The 22340-nt window shown below is 35.8% G+C and overlaps 2 protein-coding genes across 2 annotated transcripts; both read left to right on the top strand.

Annotated features, from left to right (window-relative positions):
* The first annotated feature begins 2019 nt into the window (after positions 1-2019).
* On the top strand, positions 2020-4243 carry LOC107925808 (glucan endo-1,3-beta-glucosidase 1). Its single transcript, XM_016856529.2, has 3 exons — positions 2020-2668; positions 2815-3969; positions 4059-4243. Exons 1-3 carry the CDS (start codon positions 2608-2610, stop codon positions 4088-4090), a joined length of 1248 nt encoding a protein of 415 aa, XP_016712018.1. The 5' UTR covers positions 2020-2607; the 3' UTR covers positions 4091-4243.
* An 859-nt stretch (positions 4244-5102) lies between these two features.
* Positions 5103-7034, top strand: LOC107925819 (zinc finger protein AZF1). The gene has a single exon (XM_016856541.2). It carries the CDS (start codon positions 6125-6127, stop codon positions 6803-6805), a length of 681 nt encoding a protein of 226 aa, XP_016712030.1. The 5' UTR covers positions 5103-6124; the 3' UTR covers positions 6806-7034.
* Positions 7035-22340: the final 15306 nt, after the last annotated feature.

Below are 22340 nucleotides of genomic sequence, written 5' to 3'. Positions count from 1 at the left end.
TATTTAAGAAATAAAATAAGATTCTATTGTAAATAATATAATAACAAAAATTAATCATTGTACAAACCTTACAAATCTTTATGACTGTTCTTCATTGTTTTCTCTTTTTCTACAAAAAAGATTCTTTTCCTTTATTCTTTTCTATTAACTGTTACAATCATTCAACAAAACACAAAAAATATTATAACAATTCAACAAAACAAAACACAAAAATTACTACAACACTTCACACAAATTGTTATAACTGTTTAACTAAAAAATATAAGGGTTTGGTGTCGCCTGACAGTCTTCCTCCTCCAACTAGTGTCACCTAATAGTGGTCCTCCAAGCAGGTGTTGCCTGACACGTGCCGTCTAAGCTTGGTGCTGCCAGTGTAGCATCCTCCACCCATTTTTACCGTATTTTTTCGTGCCTTGTATTTTGCTCGTATAGTTGCCTCATACTGGTGTAGCTGTATAATGTCCCTTCAACATTAAAAAATATTTTTTAAAACATATTATGGGCTAATGATGGAGGTATGATTGGGTAGAGAAAAATGAATGGTGCTACAACCCCTTTAGGTACCACCCCTTAACACTATTCATTTCAGCCCATTTTAATAAATAATGTCATGAGGATACCATTTTGATATTTAATTAATTTTTTATATTGTCGGGGTAAAAAAATCTCAAAATCTTGTTTTGGTGAAGTTTAAGTGTTTAGTACAAATAAAAGTTCATTTTCGAAATTATTTACGGAAATGGATCGTTTCTAAAAATAATAATGGGTATGGACCGAAAACCAAAATACTTATTGGCATGGACGCGTTTTTAGGGGATAACCCAGAAAAATACATCCACGTCAGCGCTTTTTTTCTTGTGTCAGGCAAAAGCGCGCTAACATGAAAGCGCTTTACTAAAAAGTGCTAATGAAGACACGCTGTTGGCTGTGTTTTCCCCCAATGGTCACCTCTAATGATCATTTAAAAATCTGACCATTGGGTCTCCGAGGAAAAAAAAAGTATAAAACCCCCAACCCATTTTTTCACACCAAATTTCATTATTTTTCCAAATCTCTCTAAATTTCTCAAAAAAGCTCTCAAAGATCTCTATTTTTTATTGATTTATTTTTGTTTGAATTATTATTAATTTTTTTTAATTTTTAAGAAATTTGATCGTATTAATAATGGCCTGGCAATTAATTCATCTCGATGATAAACATATCTCCGCTGACCAAATGCAAATGGTAAGGGTTAATTTCAATTTTTAATATTATTTAAAATTTTAAATTTCTTAAACAATTAAAAATCTAAGCCCCTAATTTAAAATTTCCTAAACCCTAATCAAACCTCAAAACCCTAAACCTAGGCCTTAATTAGCAAATAACCCATTAGAAATTACACAGCCAAAAACGTGTGCACGTCAACGTGCTTTTGCCTGACACAAGGAAAAAAATATTGATGTGAATGCGTTTTTTTTGTATTATCTCCTTAAAACGCATCCATATCGGCATGTTTTTAAGTTTTCAGTTTATACCCATTACTATTTTAAAAAACGGCCCATTTCCGTAAATAATTTCAAAAATGAGCCTTTATTGGTACTAAACCTAAGTTTTAAAGATATTTTAATTTTCTGTTTAAAAAATATTTTAATTTTAATAATTTTAAATTCATTAATTTGCTGGTAATATATTACTCCAAATAACCATTTGAACGTATAAAAAGAAAACAACCAAATTCAAAAATTCAAAAATTTTCGAGTAATTTTGGTCAGCCCGATGTATGAGTAGGCCTGCTGGTCAGAGCACTAAAAAACATAGAAAAAGTTGGAATAAAAGGAAATAGTAAATACTAGTCACATCAAATATAAAAAATTGCTCCTCGTGAAGCTGCTCTCCACCGTCTGATCCCTTCACTCGTCCCCACACTCTGCCACCCATTTTTGTTTTTTCCTTTCACTTCATGTGTCCCGGACCCCACCACCAGTTTCCTTTTCCATTCCCTCTGTCTCTGTGTAACCAAACCGGCGTCGTTTTTGTATTAGGAGTAGCAAATACATTATAGTATGTTTGGGGTGCAATGGTGACTGCAAAAAAGCTCACTTCCCACACCAATTCACAGTCCTTATGTTCATTGGTTCCCACTTCCCACGCGTCCCAATGCGCAGTAGGAAAACAAAATGACCCTTCTCTTTCAATGTACATGTGCAGTAATAATACTTTAAAAGAAAAAAGAGAGAGGATGTACTGTAATAAATCTCGGGCACCAAGATTTTGCAGATATCTTCCTGCATAACTTGCTTGAACCCTTCAGTTCTTTTAAGTTCTGTGGTCTTGTACTCTTTGAGTTTGGTGACAAAGAATATAGAAAAATAGGTAGTTTTGTGTTTTTTTAACTTTGAAGCCTGCAATCCATCCATGGTGAACATATTCTTTTGTTCACATTGAAGATCAAAGCCCCACTTCTTATAACTTGCACGGGGACTCAGAGGGGGAGGGAGGGAGTGAGAGACAGAGGGTGGGGTTTAAAGGGTTTTTCAGAGTTTTCAAGAGGTCCCAACTGTTCCAACTCCATCCCAACCCAACCCAACCCAACCTCATTTTCAGATCTTTATTATTGTTGAAAAAAAAATGTTGAAGATGGAGTTAATGATCACTTGCTTTTTCTTTCTCTGTTTTCTGGGTCTTACTGGTATGTTAAAGTATAAAATTTGAAAACCCTAAACCCTATATACTGTTTTCTCTAAATGTTTCATCTTCATTTCAAAATGTGGGTTCTCTTTGTTCTACTTTTTCATCTCTTGAAAACATTTTTATGCGTTTTTTTTTCTTTTGCAGGCGCAGGTCAAGAATCTATTGAATACCTTAGGCTTTATGACACAACTCCGGAGGATGCATTACCTCACGGTGATGTTCCTATAGCAGTTGCTGTGAATGGAAATGTTCTCAGAGAGGTTTCTAGCAGTGTTTTGAAGGCTGAGAGTTGGGTCAGGGTTCATGCTTTAGCTCACTTTCCAGCTGCCAAAATCACTACCATTCTTGTGGGTGATACTATTCTTTGTCAAAATGGTAAAGGAGAAGAAGACAGTTTGGGTTTTTTACTACCATCCCTCAAGAACATTTATCACTCTCTTACAAGGTGGGGTCTAGAGAAAGACATCAAAGTGTCGGCTGTTTTTTCTTCCGATTGTTTGATGCAAAACTCTGTTGTTTTTACTGATGATTTGGGTAAGAAGGTGGTCAAATCTCTGTTGGAGTTCTTCCAAAATACAAACTCCACTTACTCCATTGTTGCTTCTCCAAATTTGTCTTCCTCTTTGCATGAAACATTGGTTTTACTCTCCTCCCACCTGGATTTCATGAAAAGGGTTGGATCTTTTGAGCTTAGAAAGGTCAATGTCGTATTCCCCAGTCAACAACTGAAAAAACCCATAAGCAGGAAGCTGTCAATGATGGATTCCAAGTTCGAGAGACCATTCCCTGATAGGCCAGCCCCTTTGCCACTCACCGCTCCTTCTACTGGCATTTCTGCGCCTGCCAATGTAGCCAAAACCCCTCATCCTCCGCAGTACCCCATTGCTTCACTGCCTCCCATTTCCTTCCCTGTTGATTCTCCACCACCATTTTCCTTCCCCATTGCTCCAGAGCTGCCTCCGCCTTTTGTTCCCGCCAGCTCACCTAGTGGCTTCCATTTGCCTCCTTGTAATCCAGCCTATGACACTGCACCAGCACCAGAGACAGTGGTGGTGCAAAAGCTTTGGTGTGTGGCTAAGCCGAGTGTCCCTACGGAGACACTGCAAGAAGCAATGGACTACGCTTGTGGTGAAGGCGGTGCTGATTGTAAAGAACTTATGCCAGATGGGAGCTGTTTCTACCCAGACACCATTGTTGCTCATGCTTCTTATGCTTTCAACAGCTACTGGCAAAAGACCAAGAGAAATGGAGGAACTTGCAATTTTGGAGGCACTGCTATGATTATCAATGCTGACCCAAGTAACTTAAACTTAACCCATACTTTGTTTCCACTTAAATTTAAGCTCTAATGCCTTTTCAATTACAACATGGTTTCGTGTTTGTTTCAGGTTTCCTTGAGTGTCGGTTTGTTCTCAGCTGAAGAATGGAGAATGTTGGGATTGGTTGAGTACAATGTAGGATGTGTGGGGTCTGATTGCAAGGTGGAATGTCTGTTTTTTACCCTTTTTTCTTGGTGAGTAGTTGTGGTGTAAGGCATGTAGCAAGTTGGAGTTAGAAGATCCAAGTTTATTTATCCTATGACTCATTTGACTTTGATTCCGTATATAAATGCCCTCCTAATAATGTTAAAGAGTTTATGTGGGCCGAAAAGTCCATAAATGGATATTTAGGAGATATATCGCCCCGAAGTGTCCATTCTTGCTATAGAGGCAGGTCATACCTCCAAAACACCCAATTCCCAAAATTTGGTCACCTTAGTAATTTTTTTTATCACTTAATTATGACAAGTTATATAATAGTTATTTAATTATGCGATTTTTTTGTTACTAGTCGATAAATGGTAATAGAAAAAATGATAATTTTTAAAATTAGCATGATAGAAATTTTAACTATTAATATTTTTATATATTGTGTTAATTTAATCTTAATTTTTTTAAAAAAATTACTTTTAATTTTTACACATTATATAATTTAATTTTTTAATTTTGTTTTTTTACCTTTCACCTAAAAAATTAAAATAACAAATTTAAAATTTTTTATTATTTAAATTATTTAAAATTAAAATTTATTCTTCCATTTAAAAGTTCTGTTATTAGTTCATTCACATTACTCTTGTATATAAATAAATGCACATTTGAAGAATAACATCCACCTCGCTTTTATCCTTCCATAAATTTCTTTACCTCTTCAATTGCTTGAACCCTAGCAAAACATAGTTCCCATGTGGTGCCGTACTACTACCGAGCCATGACGTTGCCGGCCGCCGCTCGTGAACTGAATGAATAATTGACTTGTCGGCAACAACCAAACAACATGACTTGTTCAATCGGGTAACTACCTCTATGAGCTGCCCCAATTTGTTCCAAGTATAGCAACTAAATGTCTAATAATAAATAAAACAAAAACAAATTTATTGAGCCTACGTCTTGACTAAGATTCCAGCAAACCAGTCATTTTCATGTATTTGAATATAAAGAAGTGGTATTCTTGTACACCTCATTATATTGGAATACCTTTAAACAAAGCTGTTTTTTTCTTTTTTTTTGTAGTAATAAATTCAATTTTATTTTCTTGCTATATACGATCTACTTTGAAAGTTCCTATATTGAGATAAAGACCGAGGTGAAGAGTTGAATAACCCGATCTTTTAGATAAGCTAAGGTAACTAAGGTCATGGTCTGAGGTCCACGTCGAGCAGGCTAGCAAAGGCTTGGCCCACACATTGCAGGGTTTGTGATGGGTGCACTGCTTGACCCCCCGCTCATCACTCGCCGGTTGTTAGACAGGTGAGCTAAGAACAAATGGACCACCCCAAGTAATTTCCTGATGACTCAACTAACTAGAAAAGTCGCAGCCGCGGTTACCAATTGACACGCCTTACTATAAAAATCAAACTACCATAAAAGCCAAGTTAAGTTCCCACTATGCCACTTCTTCTGCTGTTGGTGCAACACGCTGAACACACCCATCCAAGACCATTTCAATTTTAAAACACATTACAGTCGGATTCGGCCATTACCTTTTCAACCATCTCCCATGTTTCCACTACTAAACACACACTTCCACCTTATCATCGTATGTGTGGGGGAAGTTAAATATTGAAGTAGCAACTTCCCTAGTATTTTACCAAACGAACATACGGAAAGTTCCTGTTGAAATTACTGCAAGAATAAACAAAGTCTTGATTGTTGACTTAGAAACAGTCACCAGTTTGAAGACAACACCAATTTATTACTATAACAACCCAATCCACACTCCACTCAACCAATGGACGACGACATGCAAACATAAAACTTTCTTCAACCTGCTCATTCTCAGTCTCCACTTATTAAGCACTTTCTTTCCATGCTTCCCTTCTATTCCTTGTTCCTCCCAATATAAAAACCATTCCTTTGTTCACTCTAAACGCTCACTCCAAGCCAACCCCAACTCCCCATTGAAAAACCTCTCTTGAATGGCTCTTGAAACGTTGAATTCTCCAACTTCAGCCCCTCCACTGCTCCACCATGATGATACAGTTGACTACCACTGTGTTGAGCCATGGACAAGGAGGAAAAGAACAAAAAGACCCAGAACTGAAAACCCGCCAACGGAAGAAGAATACTTAGCTCTTTGCCTTCTCATGCTGGCTAAGGGAACCACCAGGAACAACCCCTCAGGCTCAGCTGCCGCCAAAAACTCCCTCAATCATAACTACAAGTGTGAAGTTTGTAACAAATCGTTTCCAACTTATCAATCTTTAGGGGGACACAAGTCCAGTCACAGGAAATTTGTTGGAGCTGATGAAGACTCCACAACCACCGCTGCTGCTGAAGATAAATTCACCGCATCCACGACGGCTACAAATTCACATGCCATGATCAGCAACCAAGGTGGCAAGACACACACGTGTTCCATCTGTTACAAGACGTTTTCTTCAGGACAAGCCTTGGGAGGACATAAAAGATGCCACTACGAAGCTGGCAGCAACAATAATAACAGCGGTAACGATGGTGTTAAATCCTGGAGCCAGAGTCAACGTGACTTCGACTTGAATTTACCTGCTGGACCAGATGAAACAAGTATGGACGTTCTTAGACAAGATAAATTTTGCCGCAACGATGAAGAGGTCGAGAGTCCGTTTACCGACGCTTAAGCACGGAAGCTGCAAGGTTTATTGAATGTTTTGTAAAAAATCAGATTTAGATTAGGTGAATGATTGGAGTGGACTTTGTTGTTGTTTATTTTAGTCTTTTTCTTTTTCAATTTAATTGGCATGTTTTAACGTTATTTATTTATTTACTTTTTTAGCTCTCTCTTGGTTTTGTTGATGTACATGAGGATTAAGGTCATTATAAAATATTTGTTTGTTTGGTATTGAAAAATTTTATATGCTCATGTCTTCTTCTTAAATTTGTTTATGATTTAAAGTAAAATTTTGGAAATTTATTTTGGTAATTTAAATTAAAGCTATAGCTTATTCTAATTGTTTCATTTCTTTGTATAACCATTTTAATAAACCACGGAAATAAGAAAACCCATCAATGATACCCTGAAAAAGTCAACTTTTCTAGATAGGTATTAAGTTTTGTAGGGTACTGATGTCATTTCAAGTGCATCCAATACATACAAAGTTTGAAGTGTGTCCAAGTATTTGTGGATAAAAATTTCAATTCAGAAAAAAAATAAAATTGTTATAAAAATAGGTTATCCGTTTTATACAAAATTACTTATTGAAAAAAATATAGAATTTTTTTATAAATTTAATAATTATAAACGAAAATTGTTGTTGAAAACAAATGCTAGAACTTGCCTCTCCTCCTGTATGATATTCGTATGAGTTTCAATGTAATACCATAGCACGGATTCTTCTAACATGTGACAAAGAAGAAGCATTTCTCTTTCCATTCTTCCCTACCCTCCTTCCCTGAAGCTTTTGTCATTCCCATCAAGTCTGATCACTATCTGCCCCTACTTTTCCCTGTCATGCCGAAGAGGTAATGTTCCTATGGATGACTTGTTCATCCCATTCCTCATGAAGATAAAGAATGGCAGAAGCTAGGGATTTGATAATGTTGTATCGTTGTTGTCATGGCAAAATAGAGCTGCTAGGTATACCGTTATGCTGAAAATGGAGGTGACTCAACAGTCCCTCTGGCAGATATTAAATATTATAAATATTATATATATTTTTTAAATTCTTAATTTTTTTAATATTTTTTAACAATTTTTTATATACATTTCTCTATTTAATATTTTTTTATATTTCTCTATTTTATTGATTTTAATAATTTTTAATTATTTTTTACCATTTGTCACAACATGATATGTGGTAAAGATAATTGAAAAAAGAAAAAAAAAACAGGGTCGTTAATTTTAACGGTTGACCGTTAAAGTTAGTAGTTAAAGAACTTTTTTTGATGAATTTAAGAATTCAAATACTCAATTGACTGAAAAAAAAAGAATAAGTTTAATTATTTTTTAGGTAAACTATAAAAATAGTCATTTTTGTTTGTCTCAGATTATATTTTAGTCACTTATGTTTGAAATATTACATTTTAGTCAATTACATTATCGTTTTGTTACAAAACGATTACTCTACAGTTAAATTCCATTATCTCACTAATGGTAGTCCTACGTAGCAGTTCAAATGAGTTTTAAATGCCAACTTGGATGTTTTGGGATGAAAATAGGTTTTTACTTAAATAAATTTAATTTGGACTGCTATGTAGAACATCTAAGTTGGCATTTAAAACCTATTTGAACTGCCATGTAGGACTACCGATTATGGAGGTAACGAAACATAACAGTAGAGTGACAACTTCGTAACAAAACGATAACATATCTGACTAAAACAGAACATTTTAAACATAAGTGACTTAAATGTAATTTGAGACAAATAAAAATGTCTATTTTTAAAGTTTACCCTTATTTAATTTTTGAAAAAATTTGATAATTTTTTAAAGCCTTAAGCTTTTATTTATTTATTTTTATTTTCATTAAGCCGAGGAAGGGGAGGAAAGAAAGAGAAAAAGGGTAAAGAAAAGAGAAGGGAAGGGAAGGGAAGGGAAGGGGAATGAAAGAAAGAGAAAGGGAAGAAAATATTTCGTATATATATTAATTTTTATTTATAGCAATATTATATTTATAATATAATTTTTAACATTTTTTACTAAAATTCAATTTACAAAATAATTGTTATCGTGTTTATGTCAAGTTTTATAATTTTTTTTTGTAACTTATTATAGGAATATAGAGATTTTAAAAGTTAAAATGTGTTAGTATTCTTTGTACATTAATCTCTTTACTTTTATTTTAAGGAATTTAGTCTTTAAAAATATAAGTCCAATTATTAAGATTGTTAATTTTTTTATTAAATTCAAGTTTATCATAACGTCATTTTTTTAGTTACATGACTATCAAGTGAGTATTTTTCTTAATTTAAAATGTCACACTCACAAATGTAACAAAAAAACTTTAAAAGAAGTTAACAATTAGACCTGCATTTGGAATCTAAAGCGTAGAGAAAAAAATTCCTAAAAATAACAATACATGAATTAAATTTTAAATTTACAAATAATACATAGATTTATAACATATTTCAACCATGTGTGTATTAATTCTGAGTTTATATTAATTCATCTCCCATTCAAAAAAAAATCGAATTTAAAGAAAATTTATTTTAGTAATTGTTTTTTTTATTGTATTTGACAAATATATATATATTTAAAGTTATTTATTCACACGTTGACTTTGAGATTGGTTTGAAGTTATTATTCAACTAATTATAAAAAAAGTATTTTAGTATAGACTTAATTGATGTACTAAAAAAACTATTTCGGTGCGAATTGATTCAACATTCTTATTTGATTACTTTTTATTTTTAAAATTCATACTCAAGAGAAAAAAAAACAATCTTTTGGGTTAAATTAAAAATCATATATGATATTAATAGATATAACAAATAAAATAATTAGAAATGAAGAGAATGAATTGAAAAAGAAGCCAGCGCAAGCGGGTGAATAATACTAGAGTTTGATAGCAACATAGTTAAAATTTCCTCCCTTAGTTGCTCATCAAGTTCAGTTGGGCCCTCCATGTGATGTAATCTGTTAGTATTAGGTCAAAGCCCAAGCCTCATAATTTTCTTTTCCTTTTAGGATTTAAGATACAAGTTTCCCATTGGGGCTAGAAATTGGGTCCATGTTTCTCTAATAATTCAGCTGTCTTAGAACTGACCAGCTTTGGGCCTCTAGCTATTGTGTTTCAGACATGAAATACTCCTAAGCTACCAATTTCCGTGACTACTGCCCAAACCCAACTGTCCAAGTGATGAATAGTGTGAAAGGACCGCATGCACTCAGCCCTCACTTTCATCACTAATTTTCAATATAAAAGTAGTCCCCGCTTGAGATTCTTGAATTGAAAATTTGAAACCACCATCTATTAAAAGCCAAGTAATGTGAAAGGTGGGAGCTTGAAAGAGAAAGTGAATAAAGTTTGATCTAGCAGTAGAGGACCCAATTACTGCAACCATGCAAAATGAAAATACTTGGGATGTAGTGATTCAGGCTTAAGGTTTTACTTTGAATTGAGCACAAAAATCAGGAGTTTACTGATGCATCAAATGTGCTTAAATGTGGGGGGGGGGGGGGGGCTCATAATGGATACACGTCCAATGACTCCCACCAAATCAAAAGGAGATTGATCCTTCAGCAACTTGAAATATATAAAAATAAAGAGCCCCTATGGGTAAGTACAGTCCCCTTCCTAGACTACATTTGACAAAAGATGGCAAATTAGGGTAGTATTGTCCTTAAAAGGATTATGGGATTGTAGTCAAGGAGGCTATTTGGGAATCCAATAAAATAATGTGATCGTAATATCCTCGTACCTTTTTAAGTAAATTTTGAGGACGAAAATTTTAAAAAAATGAGAGAATTATAACGATCTAATTTTCAACGGTGTCGGAGAATTCGATTCTAAACCAAATTTAATGAATCAAATTATTAAATAATTTATAATAGAATAATTGCATGTATATTTCAGAATTGATGGGTTGAATTACTAAGTGTGATTGAGATAAATCGATTATTAAAAAATAGTATAGTGATTAAATTGTAAAACAAACTTGCACTGCTGACTCTACCATGGAGGACAAGTATGTGGCTGCTTCTGAGGCAACAAAAGAAGTAATATAGCTTCGAAAGTTCTTAACCAAACTTGAAGTTATTTCTAGTATGGACAAAGCTATAATACTGTACTGTGCAACAGTGCTCGAATAGCAAATACCAAGGAAATGAGAAGTAACAAGAGGATGAAACATATTGATCAGAAGTATCACTTGATATGAGAGGTAGTAGTTGAAGGAATTGTAGATGTGATGAAAGTAGCTTCTGAAAGTAACCTTGCGGATCCGTTTACTAAGACTCTTATAACTAGGAGTTTTAACAAACACATCGAGGATATGAGAATATGAAACATGACACATTTACTTCACTAGGGCAAGTGGGAAATTGTTGGGAAATGTGCCCATATTGTAGTAAACATGTAACCGTTTTCTATTTTTTTGAATGATGTATAAATAAATAAAATTAATTTCATATTTCACTATTATGTCTTCTATATTTTGCATGCATGATGAAATTGTGACAAACAAACGTTAGCGCATTGATTGTCTAAAGTTTAAATTGAAGATAATTGGCAATGTGAAAAACGTTTACATTGCGAGAAAGACAACTTACTTCAGTAGATAATCTAAATGAGTCCGTAATCCCGTAAAAGAATCAAAGTGAGAATTTGATTCAAATATTAAGAATGATTATTATGACGTCTACAATTCCAATTGGGGAGATGGTTAGTCTTAACTATCAGAGTAATTGACTCCACGAGTAGAGACATAGATGTATTCATTGGTAGAATAATACATTGGACTGGACACAAGATGAATTAATTCTAAATCCGTTTGTGAGTTAATGCACTTGTGACGTTCATGATGTGATTTACCTAAATCCTGAGTTAGTCACTGACCATGCGTATGCAACTCATATGCTTTGATGTAAGTGGAGGCTTATGCTCTAAAGATGATCGAGCCTATAGTCGATATATTGGGTACATGACTTGTGTATGGCATGACTTTACTAGGAACAGTTGAATTCATAGCTCAATTAAAGCATTAATGATATCCTCTCATTGGTATTGTGTGGATTGATAAATATGGAACATGGCCACGTGTTACTAGTTCTTGAAGAACAATTTACACAATCATTTGTTGACAATGATCATATTAATCATTAAGAAGATACAATGGTGACAATGAGATAAAATATGATTGTATTGAGTGAACGGATTTAACTAAAAGGAATCAAGGATATCATATGAGGGTAACACACAAATGACGAGGCTATTGGACAAAACAATTGGATGAATTGCTTTCGTAAAGAGTACACAATAAGGAGTTTACAATCATGGTACTTATTGTGGACTGACTCCATGATTAAGTAATTGCGAATTATTGGAATGATGCTTCTGGACATAATTGCAATCACTAGAGCCTAATTGTATATGTCCAATTGGTCCCCCCCACTAGCTCAACAAAAGCTCAATCGAATACATTTGAATTAGAAGAAAATTCTACGACTTTGGGAATAATTTAATTCAGTCAATTTATTCGATGTGGAATTAAATTAAGTGATCATGAGAATTGTTCAACTAGAGAATTTGATTAAAGAATTTTCTTGAAAAATTAATTTGGAAAATCTAAGTGATTTTTAAAAAAATTAATTTTGATCAAGTAAAATTAAATTAATCAAATCAATTAAAATTAATATGATATTTTTGAAAATTAATTTTCAAGTCAAACAATTGGACTTGAAAATTGGACTCGAGATAGTAAATTGGGTCCAAGAGCCCAAAATCGAGACCAATACCTAAAAATTGGTAGAATTGAACCCGAAATGTGAAACCGGGCTGACGGTCCAATTAGTGGCTAGATCAGACCGGTCGGGTTGTCATTAACCTGGACTGAACTGACTCGGGGTGCCGTAAGGGTGTCGCACCCGGCGGTGCTGGTGGCTACGACGGTGGTGTCCCGGTGGCCTACTGCGGTTGGTCATTGGTGGTTGAGCAATAGAAGAGTTATATTTCTACTGGGACTCTATCACAAAATTTGATTTTAGATTAATTATTTTAAAAATAATAATATTTTAATAATTTAATATTAAATTAAATTAAATATTTATCTTAATAGTATTTTATTAATTTAATATTAAAGTGATTATCTTAATATTAAATTATTATATTATTTAGTAATTAAGTTTAATTATAGTTGAACTCTCTAAACTCTCCCTATATAAATAGAGCCTTCGGTCATTATTTACACACACTTGAATTCAAGAGAAAGTTGTAGATAAAAAAAATTCTCTTAAGAGATTATTCCATAAAAATTTTAGAGATATTTTTTTGATTTACAACTTGACCTAAAAGTTTAGAGAAATTGCAAAATTATTCCACTGTTAATTTTTGTGAAAAATTTTCTGATTCGAATCAAGCCCACACTCAACAGACATGAGCTTGAGGATAGCGGAGAAGACTACTCGGTTGAAGCTCTCATCCTAGACGAATCAAAAAGATACAATTTTAATTAATTGTTTATTACTTTAGATATCACAACCAAGATCTTATTTTGGAAAATTTTTCAAAACTCTAGTTTTTCCCTAAATTTATATTCTGCTGTGTTTTCTAAACCCATTTTTTCTAACAGTTTTGCATTTTCATATCCTCGATGTGTTTGTTAAAACTCTTAGTAACAAGAGTCTTAGTAAACGGATCCGTAAGGTTATCTTAGGAAGCTACTTTCATCACATCTGCAATTCCTTTGGCTACTGCTTCTCGTATCAAGTGATACTTCCGATCAATGTGTTTCGTCCTCTTTTAACTTCTCATTTCCTTGGTAATAACTATTGCAACACTGTTATCACAATACAGTATAATAACTTTTTCCATACCACGAATGACTTCAAGATTGGATAAGAACTTTCGAAGTCATATTGCTTCTTTTGTTACCTCAGAACGAATACATTTCCCGACGTCGATTTCCTCGAATCTTTACAGCTTTGGAAGTCCGAAGCTGTGTATCCAATAGGAGTAAGTTTCTCCTTAGAATACATAACCATATTGTAACACCCCTCATTCGTTTTCAATGTCGGAATAGGTTTACGGACCATTACTGGACATATTATACAATTAAACAATACATTTCACATACATTTTCAAATTTTATGCAATCATCGTTCAACATCATTCACATTGTCCCTAATACGAGCCTACGAGGCCCAAAACATGCATTAGAAGTGGTTAGGGACTAAACCAATAACTCATAATTTTTTTTTGAAAAACTTAAAAAATTTTTCAAACTACAGGGGACACACAATCGTGTGGCCCAGCCGTGTGTCTCACACAGCCAAAGACACGCTTGTGTCACAGGCCATGTAGACATTCGAAATAGGATCACATGGTCGTGTCCCAGCTCGTGTCCTACCCTGTGTAACTCTCTGACTTGGGTCACACGGCCAACCACACGCCCGTGTGACCAACCCGTGTGCCATTCAAAATGGCCTCACACGCCTGTGCACCAAGCCGTGTGTTAGGCCATGCCAATCCTGTAGGGCATACTGACTTATGCCACATGGCCAAGTCACATGCCCGTGTGTTGGGCCGTGTGGAGCATACTGACTTGATTTCTAATTAAACACCAGGGGGCGCACGACTGTGTAACCTAACCATGTTTCACACACGACTGAGTCACATGCCCGTGTCTCTACCCATGTGGACAAAATAGGCCATTTACCAAGCCATCTTGCCACCCAAATTTGCATACACCTACACCAAACCAAATGGCACCAAACATGACATAAATAGGCATTCATCCTATTTCAAATAAGCTTAATTCATGCCATTTTAATACCAACATATACAAGGCACACAAATACTACAATATGCCATTCAATTTCATGCCAAACCTCACTTTCACAAATCATCAATGTGGACACTTCCAATTATGCATCATTTTACCTAAACTCATAAGCATATCAATTCTAAAAAATTAACCATTTACCACAATCATTTGCATAGCAATTATCAACACAAGACAAAGTCCATTTGCATATATATACACAACCAAATCAACCAAAATAAGCCAACTCTTATGGCTATATACAAAACCAAACACTAAACATTTACAAGCCAATCCAAATGGCTAAATTTATTGTCAAATTATATACCAAAATGACCAAAACTCCTATACATGCCATATAACCTAAAACATAGATTCAAAAGTCCCAAAGTGATAGCTTGATAGTGTGATGAGGTCTCCGACGATTCTCAAATTCGAGCTAGCTTTGATTTAACTTTAAAACACGAAAAAATAAATAATTTAACTATAAAGCTTAGTAAGCTCGTATGAAATAATAAATAAAGTTCACCATTCAATCACCATTCAAAATATGAACATAACATATTATAAAACATTTAAAAACAGTGTTAACATATATTCAATCACATAATTAACCATAAGCTCACAACTTCCATAAATTCAATGCTTATGTAGTTTCCAGACATACCTGTACTGTTACGTGTCTATTTCTCACCATTTCATATCTTTGATATACTAGTTGAACCATTCGGAATACTATCGGATACCCAGGAAACTTGCACCCTAAGCGCCACATATATAGCTGAAGCTATCTCAGTCTCATATCACATATAATGCTCACTCTCGAGCTATCAACGGGTCTGCTTACACAAGTTGACGGTCATGATGAAGCTACACGGTGCTGCTTACACTAGATGACGAGAATCCGCAACACAAGTGGGATAACTCAAACATCGGTAGAACGTACGGGCCAGCACCCAAATCACATAACCCCTAATGACATGTCATTTGTATCCTAATCTATTCTTAAGGTTCAATCGGGATTTCACATTTGTGGAATCGTCGTCGAATATATTTGCAAGATTGTATTCATAATTTATGCAATATTAAAACATTTAAAATACAAATATAATAATGCTTATTACATATGAACTTACCTCGATCGCTAAAACGATGGAACGGATCGACTAGTCCAAAACCTTATTTTTCCCTTGATCTAAATCCAAATTTTTCTTTTCTTGATCTATTTAGAGAGACTAGGGTTGCCGAATGCTTCAAGCTATTTTAATGGCCTCTCAACCTTCAATTTTGGTGGTGTTATGCCTTTTTGAAGATGATACCTTATTTTATTTATTTTAATTTTAAGTTATTTGGTTATTTACTAAATTAACCTTAACATATAACCACTAATAACATCCATTTTATGTCCAAGAATGTTCACTCATATTATCAATGGTCTAATTACAACATAAAAACCTCTTCTTTAAAGTTCTATAGCTATTTTACCCTTTTAGCTAATAGAACACAAGTTTTACATTTTACTCGATTTAGTCCTTTTTTTAAATTAAGCATTTGAACGATAAATTTCTTAACAAAATTTTCACACGATCATACTGTCATGCTGTAGGCATTAAAAAAATAATAAAATAAATATTTTGAGCTCAGATATGTGGTCTCAAAACCACTATTCCTATTTGATTAAAAAAGGGTTGTTACAACTCTCTCCCCTTAGGAATTTTCGTCCCCGAGAATCTTACTAGAAAAAGGGGTTAAGGTACTGTTTTCTCATAGCTTCCTTGGGTTCCCACGTAGCTTCTTCAACCCCATGACGTTGCCACAAAACCTTTACCGAAGCTATATTTTTGTTTCTCAACTCTTTAGCTTCACGATCTAAGATTCTTATCGGTTGTAACACCCCAAACCCAGCCTAGACGTTATGGCCGGATCCGACATTTCACATCAAAGCGATCAAAAACATTTCAGGTCGTTGTTCTAAAAAAAACTTACTTAGTGTTTTAAAAGATAATTTTAAAAGCAGGTTAAGGTGAATGGAAGCTGAGCACCAGGTAGGAAATCGGAAAGGAGGAGGTGAGTCCATCGGACTGCTTAAGTACCAAGCTCCCTTCGGATCCAATCCTAGACATGCACACCGCCATTGCCACACCTTAACGTCATGTATATTTCCAGGAAACCAATTTGATTAAGTCCTTCTTAGGAAAAGCGATTAATCTTGGAAAATATTTTCATTGCAGAAGCTTTACTTGTTGTCGTGTTATTTTAAAACCAATTGCTATTTTTGAAAATATGTCCTAAAGTTATCCAATTCCAACAGTTAAATATAAGTATTACCTACTTTAACAAAACATATTAAAACCATCAAAAATAATCAAGCGCCCTTATTACAAATTTAAAAAAAATCGAAACCTTAAACGTAAAATAAATGTCCAGTTCACCGGAAGAGAGTCAAACTTGCAGAACGTGTGGCCACTCCGAATCCCTCACAGCTCCAAGCCCACTATGGTTGGGGATTACTTGCGTGGATGAAAATAAAAGGGGTGAGTTTGGGGAAACTCAGTGTGTAAATTAACCCAACCATAGCCTATATCAGCTCAACCACAGAAACAGAATAAGTTGGCCTTAGCCCAGAACAGAAGTCAGAATAAAGCCCATAGGCCCATAACAGAATAGAACAGATATTACATGTCTATGCAAAACCCAACCAATATCCAACCACATGCACCCCCATACCAACCTTTCACCATGTGGGGAGATTACTCAACCCACCCAACCGCTACACGCCACAGAAATATGCAGCATGGCTGCCAGAATAGATAATGTGACAGAGTCACCAGAACAGATAATCGTGGCAGAGCCACCAGAACAGATATATGTGGCAGAGCCACCAGATCAGATAATTGTGGCATAGCCACCAGGACGCTTCCTCCATAATATAACCCATGTCCCCGTGCAACAGATATACAGTCATGGCATACATCATACAGAATTAAATCATCATGCTTTTCAGTCAAAAGTAACCCTAAGGGTATAATGGTAATTTTGCACCTTAGGGTATATCAGTAATTTCCATACATAGGGGTATTTAAGTAATTCAACTATTCTTAGGGTTTTCATGCATAGCATAGCCATTTACGTACGACCGGAACACTTACCGTGTTTTTTCACCGAATTGGGCCCATTGGCCCACTATCCCGACTTTGGCCCATTAAGCCCAAAAACATCGAAATGCACAAAATCGTGCACTCTACAGTCTTATCACTTTAATCTACCATATACATCAAACTACTAATCTCACGAGCATTCACACACCCGTATGCTCTTAAAATGCCGGCTTTTCGGCATTTCGACTTTTGCCGATCTAGTCTATAAGAGGGTGTCAGTTACACACCTGTTTGGGATGATATGCTGACGAGATCCACACACGTACTGCCTACAATTGAATTACTAACACGTTAATCTAACTTATCGAAAACGAACTACGTAATAACCCCTTACTACATTCGGCCAAAAGCACCTTAGGCACTAGCGATCCTACCTTTGCTGAAGTTAGCGATTATGTCTAGATCCAGTCGTTCAGCTTGTCCAAGCCTTCGATCAGCAGCCTTTAGATCCCACTATTATCAAAATAAAATAGTTATAACATCCCTTAGAGCTACATGCCCAAATCGACAACCCCTCTACCTTTAGGGGTTTTGACTTTTCTAAACCCCGAAATAAGGATTAAGTTAAAAAAACTTACCACCGTTTCCCCCAGTCAATGATTCCAATTGGCTCCTACTCGATTCTGATGCAGATCTACCACTCAAATGATAACAAAAGTCGAGCCTTTAGTGATCTTAAAATTCAGCTATGACCCTATGGCTATGCGTTTTCAGCTTTTTGTAACAGTGAAGAAAAGATGAGGTTTTGTAGTGGCTTTGTCGACAGAAACTTGGGGTTCGGAGGACAAGAGAATCGGTCAAGAAAATGAGGGAAAAATAAGAGGGTTTTGCCTAGAAGAAAATGGCACAAAAGAAATCAGGCCTTCGGGATTTCGATTTTTTGAGGCAATCGACTATAGGCTTAAAACAATGGTAAGAAAGTAGTGTAGGGTAGAGTGGTGGAAGGATTTGGCTATGGAGAGAAAAAGAAAAGAAGAGAAGAGGAGGAAGGATGGTCAGAAAAACGGCACAACTTACCCCTAATGCCGAACTTATACTGGCACTTAACCTACCCGAAATTGCCCCCCTAAAGCACCCCTTGGCTGGCCAACTCTTGCTCCTCAAAAGTCCACCATTCAGCCAACACTGTTCTCCCTAATCAGCTCCTAAATCCTCTCCCAAATCCTCTCCTGACAGAATTTCACTTTAGTTCCACTGCTTACCTTTTCTGTACATAAAAATTAATATTACTAATTTGCTTACCTAGCGACTCGAACCTTAGCTCTCCTTGGTCATCTACACGACACCTCTAAATCCCCCCAAGTGGCGTCACATGCCAACTTACCATAGGCTTCCTTGTGTTTTATTTTACCCAGTTAATTCTTAAAAGCCAAGTTAACCAGAACCCCTTTTCTTGTGGAACTAAAATTAACTAAAATTACCGAGTTTTAACTTACGCTTGGACCTTCTAGAGGCCCACTAACATAATTAAACCTACACCCACGCAAAAAGAACACAAAAATTTTAAATTCGCCAACATACACAGAATTCTCGAAAATTGGGGCGTTACAACTTTACCCTCCTAAAAGGAATTTCGTCCTCGAAATTTACTTGATCCAAACAGATGAGGGTATTGCTGTTGCATCGCCTCTTCCGGCTACCAAGTAGCTTCCTCTCTGCCATGATTACACCAAAGCACTTTCACTAACGGGACATATTTCCTTCTGAGAACCTTAACATCTCGAGCCAATATTTGCACAGGCTCCTCCTTAAAGGTCAAATCAGTCAGAACTTCAATATCTGCAATCGGCACAACATGAGCAGGGTCAGAACGATAACGCCTTAACATGGAGACGTGAAAAACATCGTGAATCCTGTTTAACTCTGGAGGCAATTCCAATTGATAAGCTACTGGGCCTACTCGCTTCAAAATCCGATAAGGCCCAATGAACCGCGGACTCAGCTTGCCCTTCTTACCAAACCTTAATATCTTCTTCCAAGGAGAAACCTTCAAGAAAACCATATCACCTACTGAGTACTCAATCTTCTTCCGCTTCAAATCTGCATATGACTTTTGCCTATCAGAAGCTTATTTTAACCTATCCCTAATTATTCTGACCTTATCTTCAGTATCAGCTACCAACTCTGGTCCAAGAACTTGTCGCTCTCCTAGTTCAGTCCAACAACTAGGGGTACGACACCTTCGTCCATACAGTGCTTCATACGGTGCCATTCAAATACTCGCCTGATAACTTTATTGTACGCAAATTCCACCAACGACAAGTAATCCTTCCAACTACCTCGAAAGTCCATTACGCATCCCCTCAACATATTTTCTAGAATCTGAATAACCCTTTCCGACTGACCATCAGTTTGGGGATGGAAAGCCGTGCTAAAGTTCAATTGTGTCCCCAATGCCTCATGCAACTTTTGCCAAAATCGAGATGTGAATCTAGGATCCCGGTCAGAGATAATCGAAACTGGGACTCCATGAAGTCGCACAATCTCTGCCACATACAGCTTGGCTAACCTTTGAAGTGAGAAGTCAGTACGTACAGGTATGAAATGGGCTAATTTGGTCAACCTATCCACAACCACCCACACCGTGTCTTTCTTCGATGGTGTCAAGGGCAGCCCACTCACAAAGTCCATAGTTACCCTCTCCCACTTCCAAAGTGGTATCTTCACCGGCTGCAGCAGTCCAGAAGGTAATTGATGCTCAGCTTTCACTTGCTGGCATGTCAGAAATTTTCCTACAAACTCCGTTACTTCTCGTTTAAGTCCAGGCCACCAGTACATTTCTCGCAAGTCGTGATACAACTTATTCCCTCCAGGATGCATGGCACACAGTCCCCCATGAGCTTCCTTTAAAATTGCCTGCCTCAGGTCAGAGTCCTTCGGAACATAAATTCTTCCTCGAAAACATAGAACTCCTTCGCTATTTAACCCAAACTCAGAAGTTTCCCCTTCCTTAACTTGTTGAAAATGAGAGACCAAAGACTCATCATTCAACTGCTTTTCCTTAATCTGTTCCACCCAGGTTGGTCTCACTTGCAACTCAGCCAACAGACTTCCATCATCATACATGTGACAGCCCAAAATTGACCCTAGTCGGGAAGTGGTTTTGGGACCGTTAAACCGAGTCACCGAAATGTTTGAATGTGATATTTATTGTCTAGAATATGTAACTATGAATGTGTGAAAATTTCAAGCTTCGATTTAGTCGATTGCATGTGAATTAAGTCAATAGGACTTATGTGAGAAAATTTTAAAATGTGATAGGTCATTGCGTAAGGACCTATTAGTGCATGTGGGAAAAAAGGGGGGACTTGTATGTCAAATTCCCCCTCCTAATAAGTAGTGGCCGGCCATGCTATGGGTGGAAACATGTTGGGAACATGTTGGCCTAGTGAGGTATGTAGGATAAAATATAATAAGAAGTATGGGGAAATAAAGAAATGGAAAAAGGAAAGGATGTGTGTAATTGTTTCTTCCCCTCCCCATTGCCGTGAAAGTAAGAAGGAAAAACAAAAAAAAAAGTGTCCATCTTTCTTCATTTCCCCTTGGCCGAATGTTCTAAGGAAGAAAGAAAAACAAGTTGTGTTTTTTTTGGTTCTTCTTGGCCGGATTGAAAGAAAGAATTGGGGCAAAAACATTCGGTCACTTGAAGCTTGAGAGGGGGGGATGGGTGAAGAAAACTAAGTGTTCATCTTTGTTTCTTCTAAGCCGAATGTGAAGGAAGAATAGGGGAGAAACACCACTCGGTCATCCTAGGCTTAAACTAAGGTAAAAAGTTTATGTTAAAATTTGATTTTGGGAATGAATAAAGCTTTCGGCCATAGTAGTCAATAAAGAATATGGCTGTTGTTTCATATTAATTTGGACGAATCATGGTGGATGGGCGTTTGAGCCAAACAAATGATCATATGTATGCATTAGATGCTAAGTAGAAAGAATCGGCTATCATGTTGGATGCTATTGCCGAATATGAACTTGGTTATATTTGAGTAATGTATGTGTTTTGAGTTGACGGCATGAAAAGAAGGCTTAAAATGTGTTATAAACAAATTATATGTTAAACTAAGGTTTGCTAAATTACCATTTTTCCTTGCCGAATATGTGCTTAATTAAAGAAGAGTTTGTGTTGAATGTTTAAATAATTTAGATAATTATTAATCTAAGTCTAAGCTAGGTAAAGTAAATGATTGTGGCTTAATTGTTTTAGGGCAAGTGGCTATTATGGTGAAATGCAAATTCGGTCATGGAATTTAATGTATTTCTTATTGAATTTTGATAAATTTTGTTATAAGAAATATTAAGGATGAAATTGAGTTGGCTATTTAAATGTCATTAATTTTTGGTATTAAGTTGAATTGGAAAGTTGATAAATGTGTAAATATGACTTAGGGCTTATATAAGCATTCGGCATTAGCTAAGGAGTGAGAATTTGATAGTTGATGTATATGTAAATGGGTAGTGTTAATTGAATGTGATTTATTTGGTGATAATCGTAGTGGTTAAACTAGTTAAATTATTGATTTAGCTCAAGGAGTTAAAGGAGGTGAATCGAGCAAAGGCAAAGAAAAGGTCATCGAGTAGCC

The sequence above is a fragment of the Gossypium hirsutum genome, chromosome A12, assembly GCF_007990345.1.
Source record: "Gossypium hirsutum isolate 1008001.06 chromosome A12, Gossypium_hirsutum_v2.1, whole genome shotgun sequence".
Lineage (NCBI taxonomy): Eukaryota > Viridiplantae > Streptophyta > Magnoliopsida > Malvales > Malvaceae > Gossypium > Gossypium hirsutum.
The sequence above is the reverse complement of the archived record's forward strand: the minus strand, read 5'-3'. Positions and strand labels throughout refer to the sequence as shown.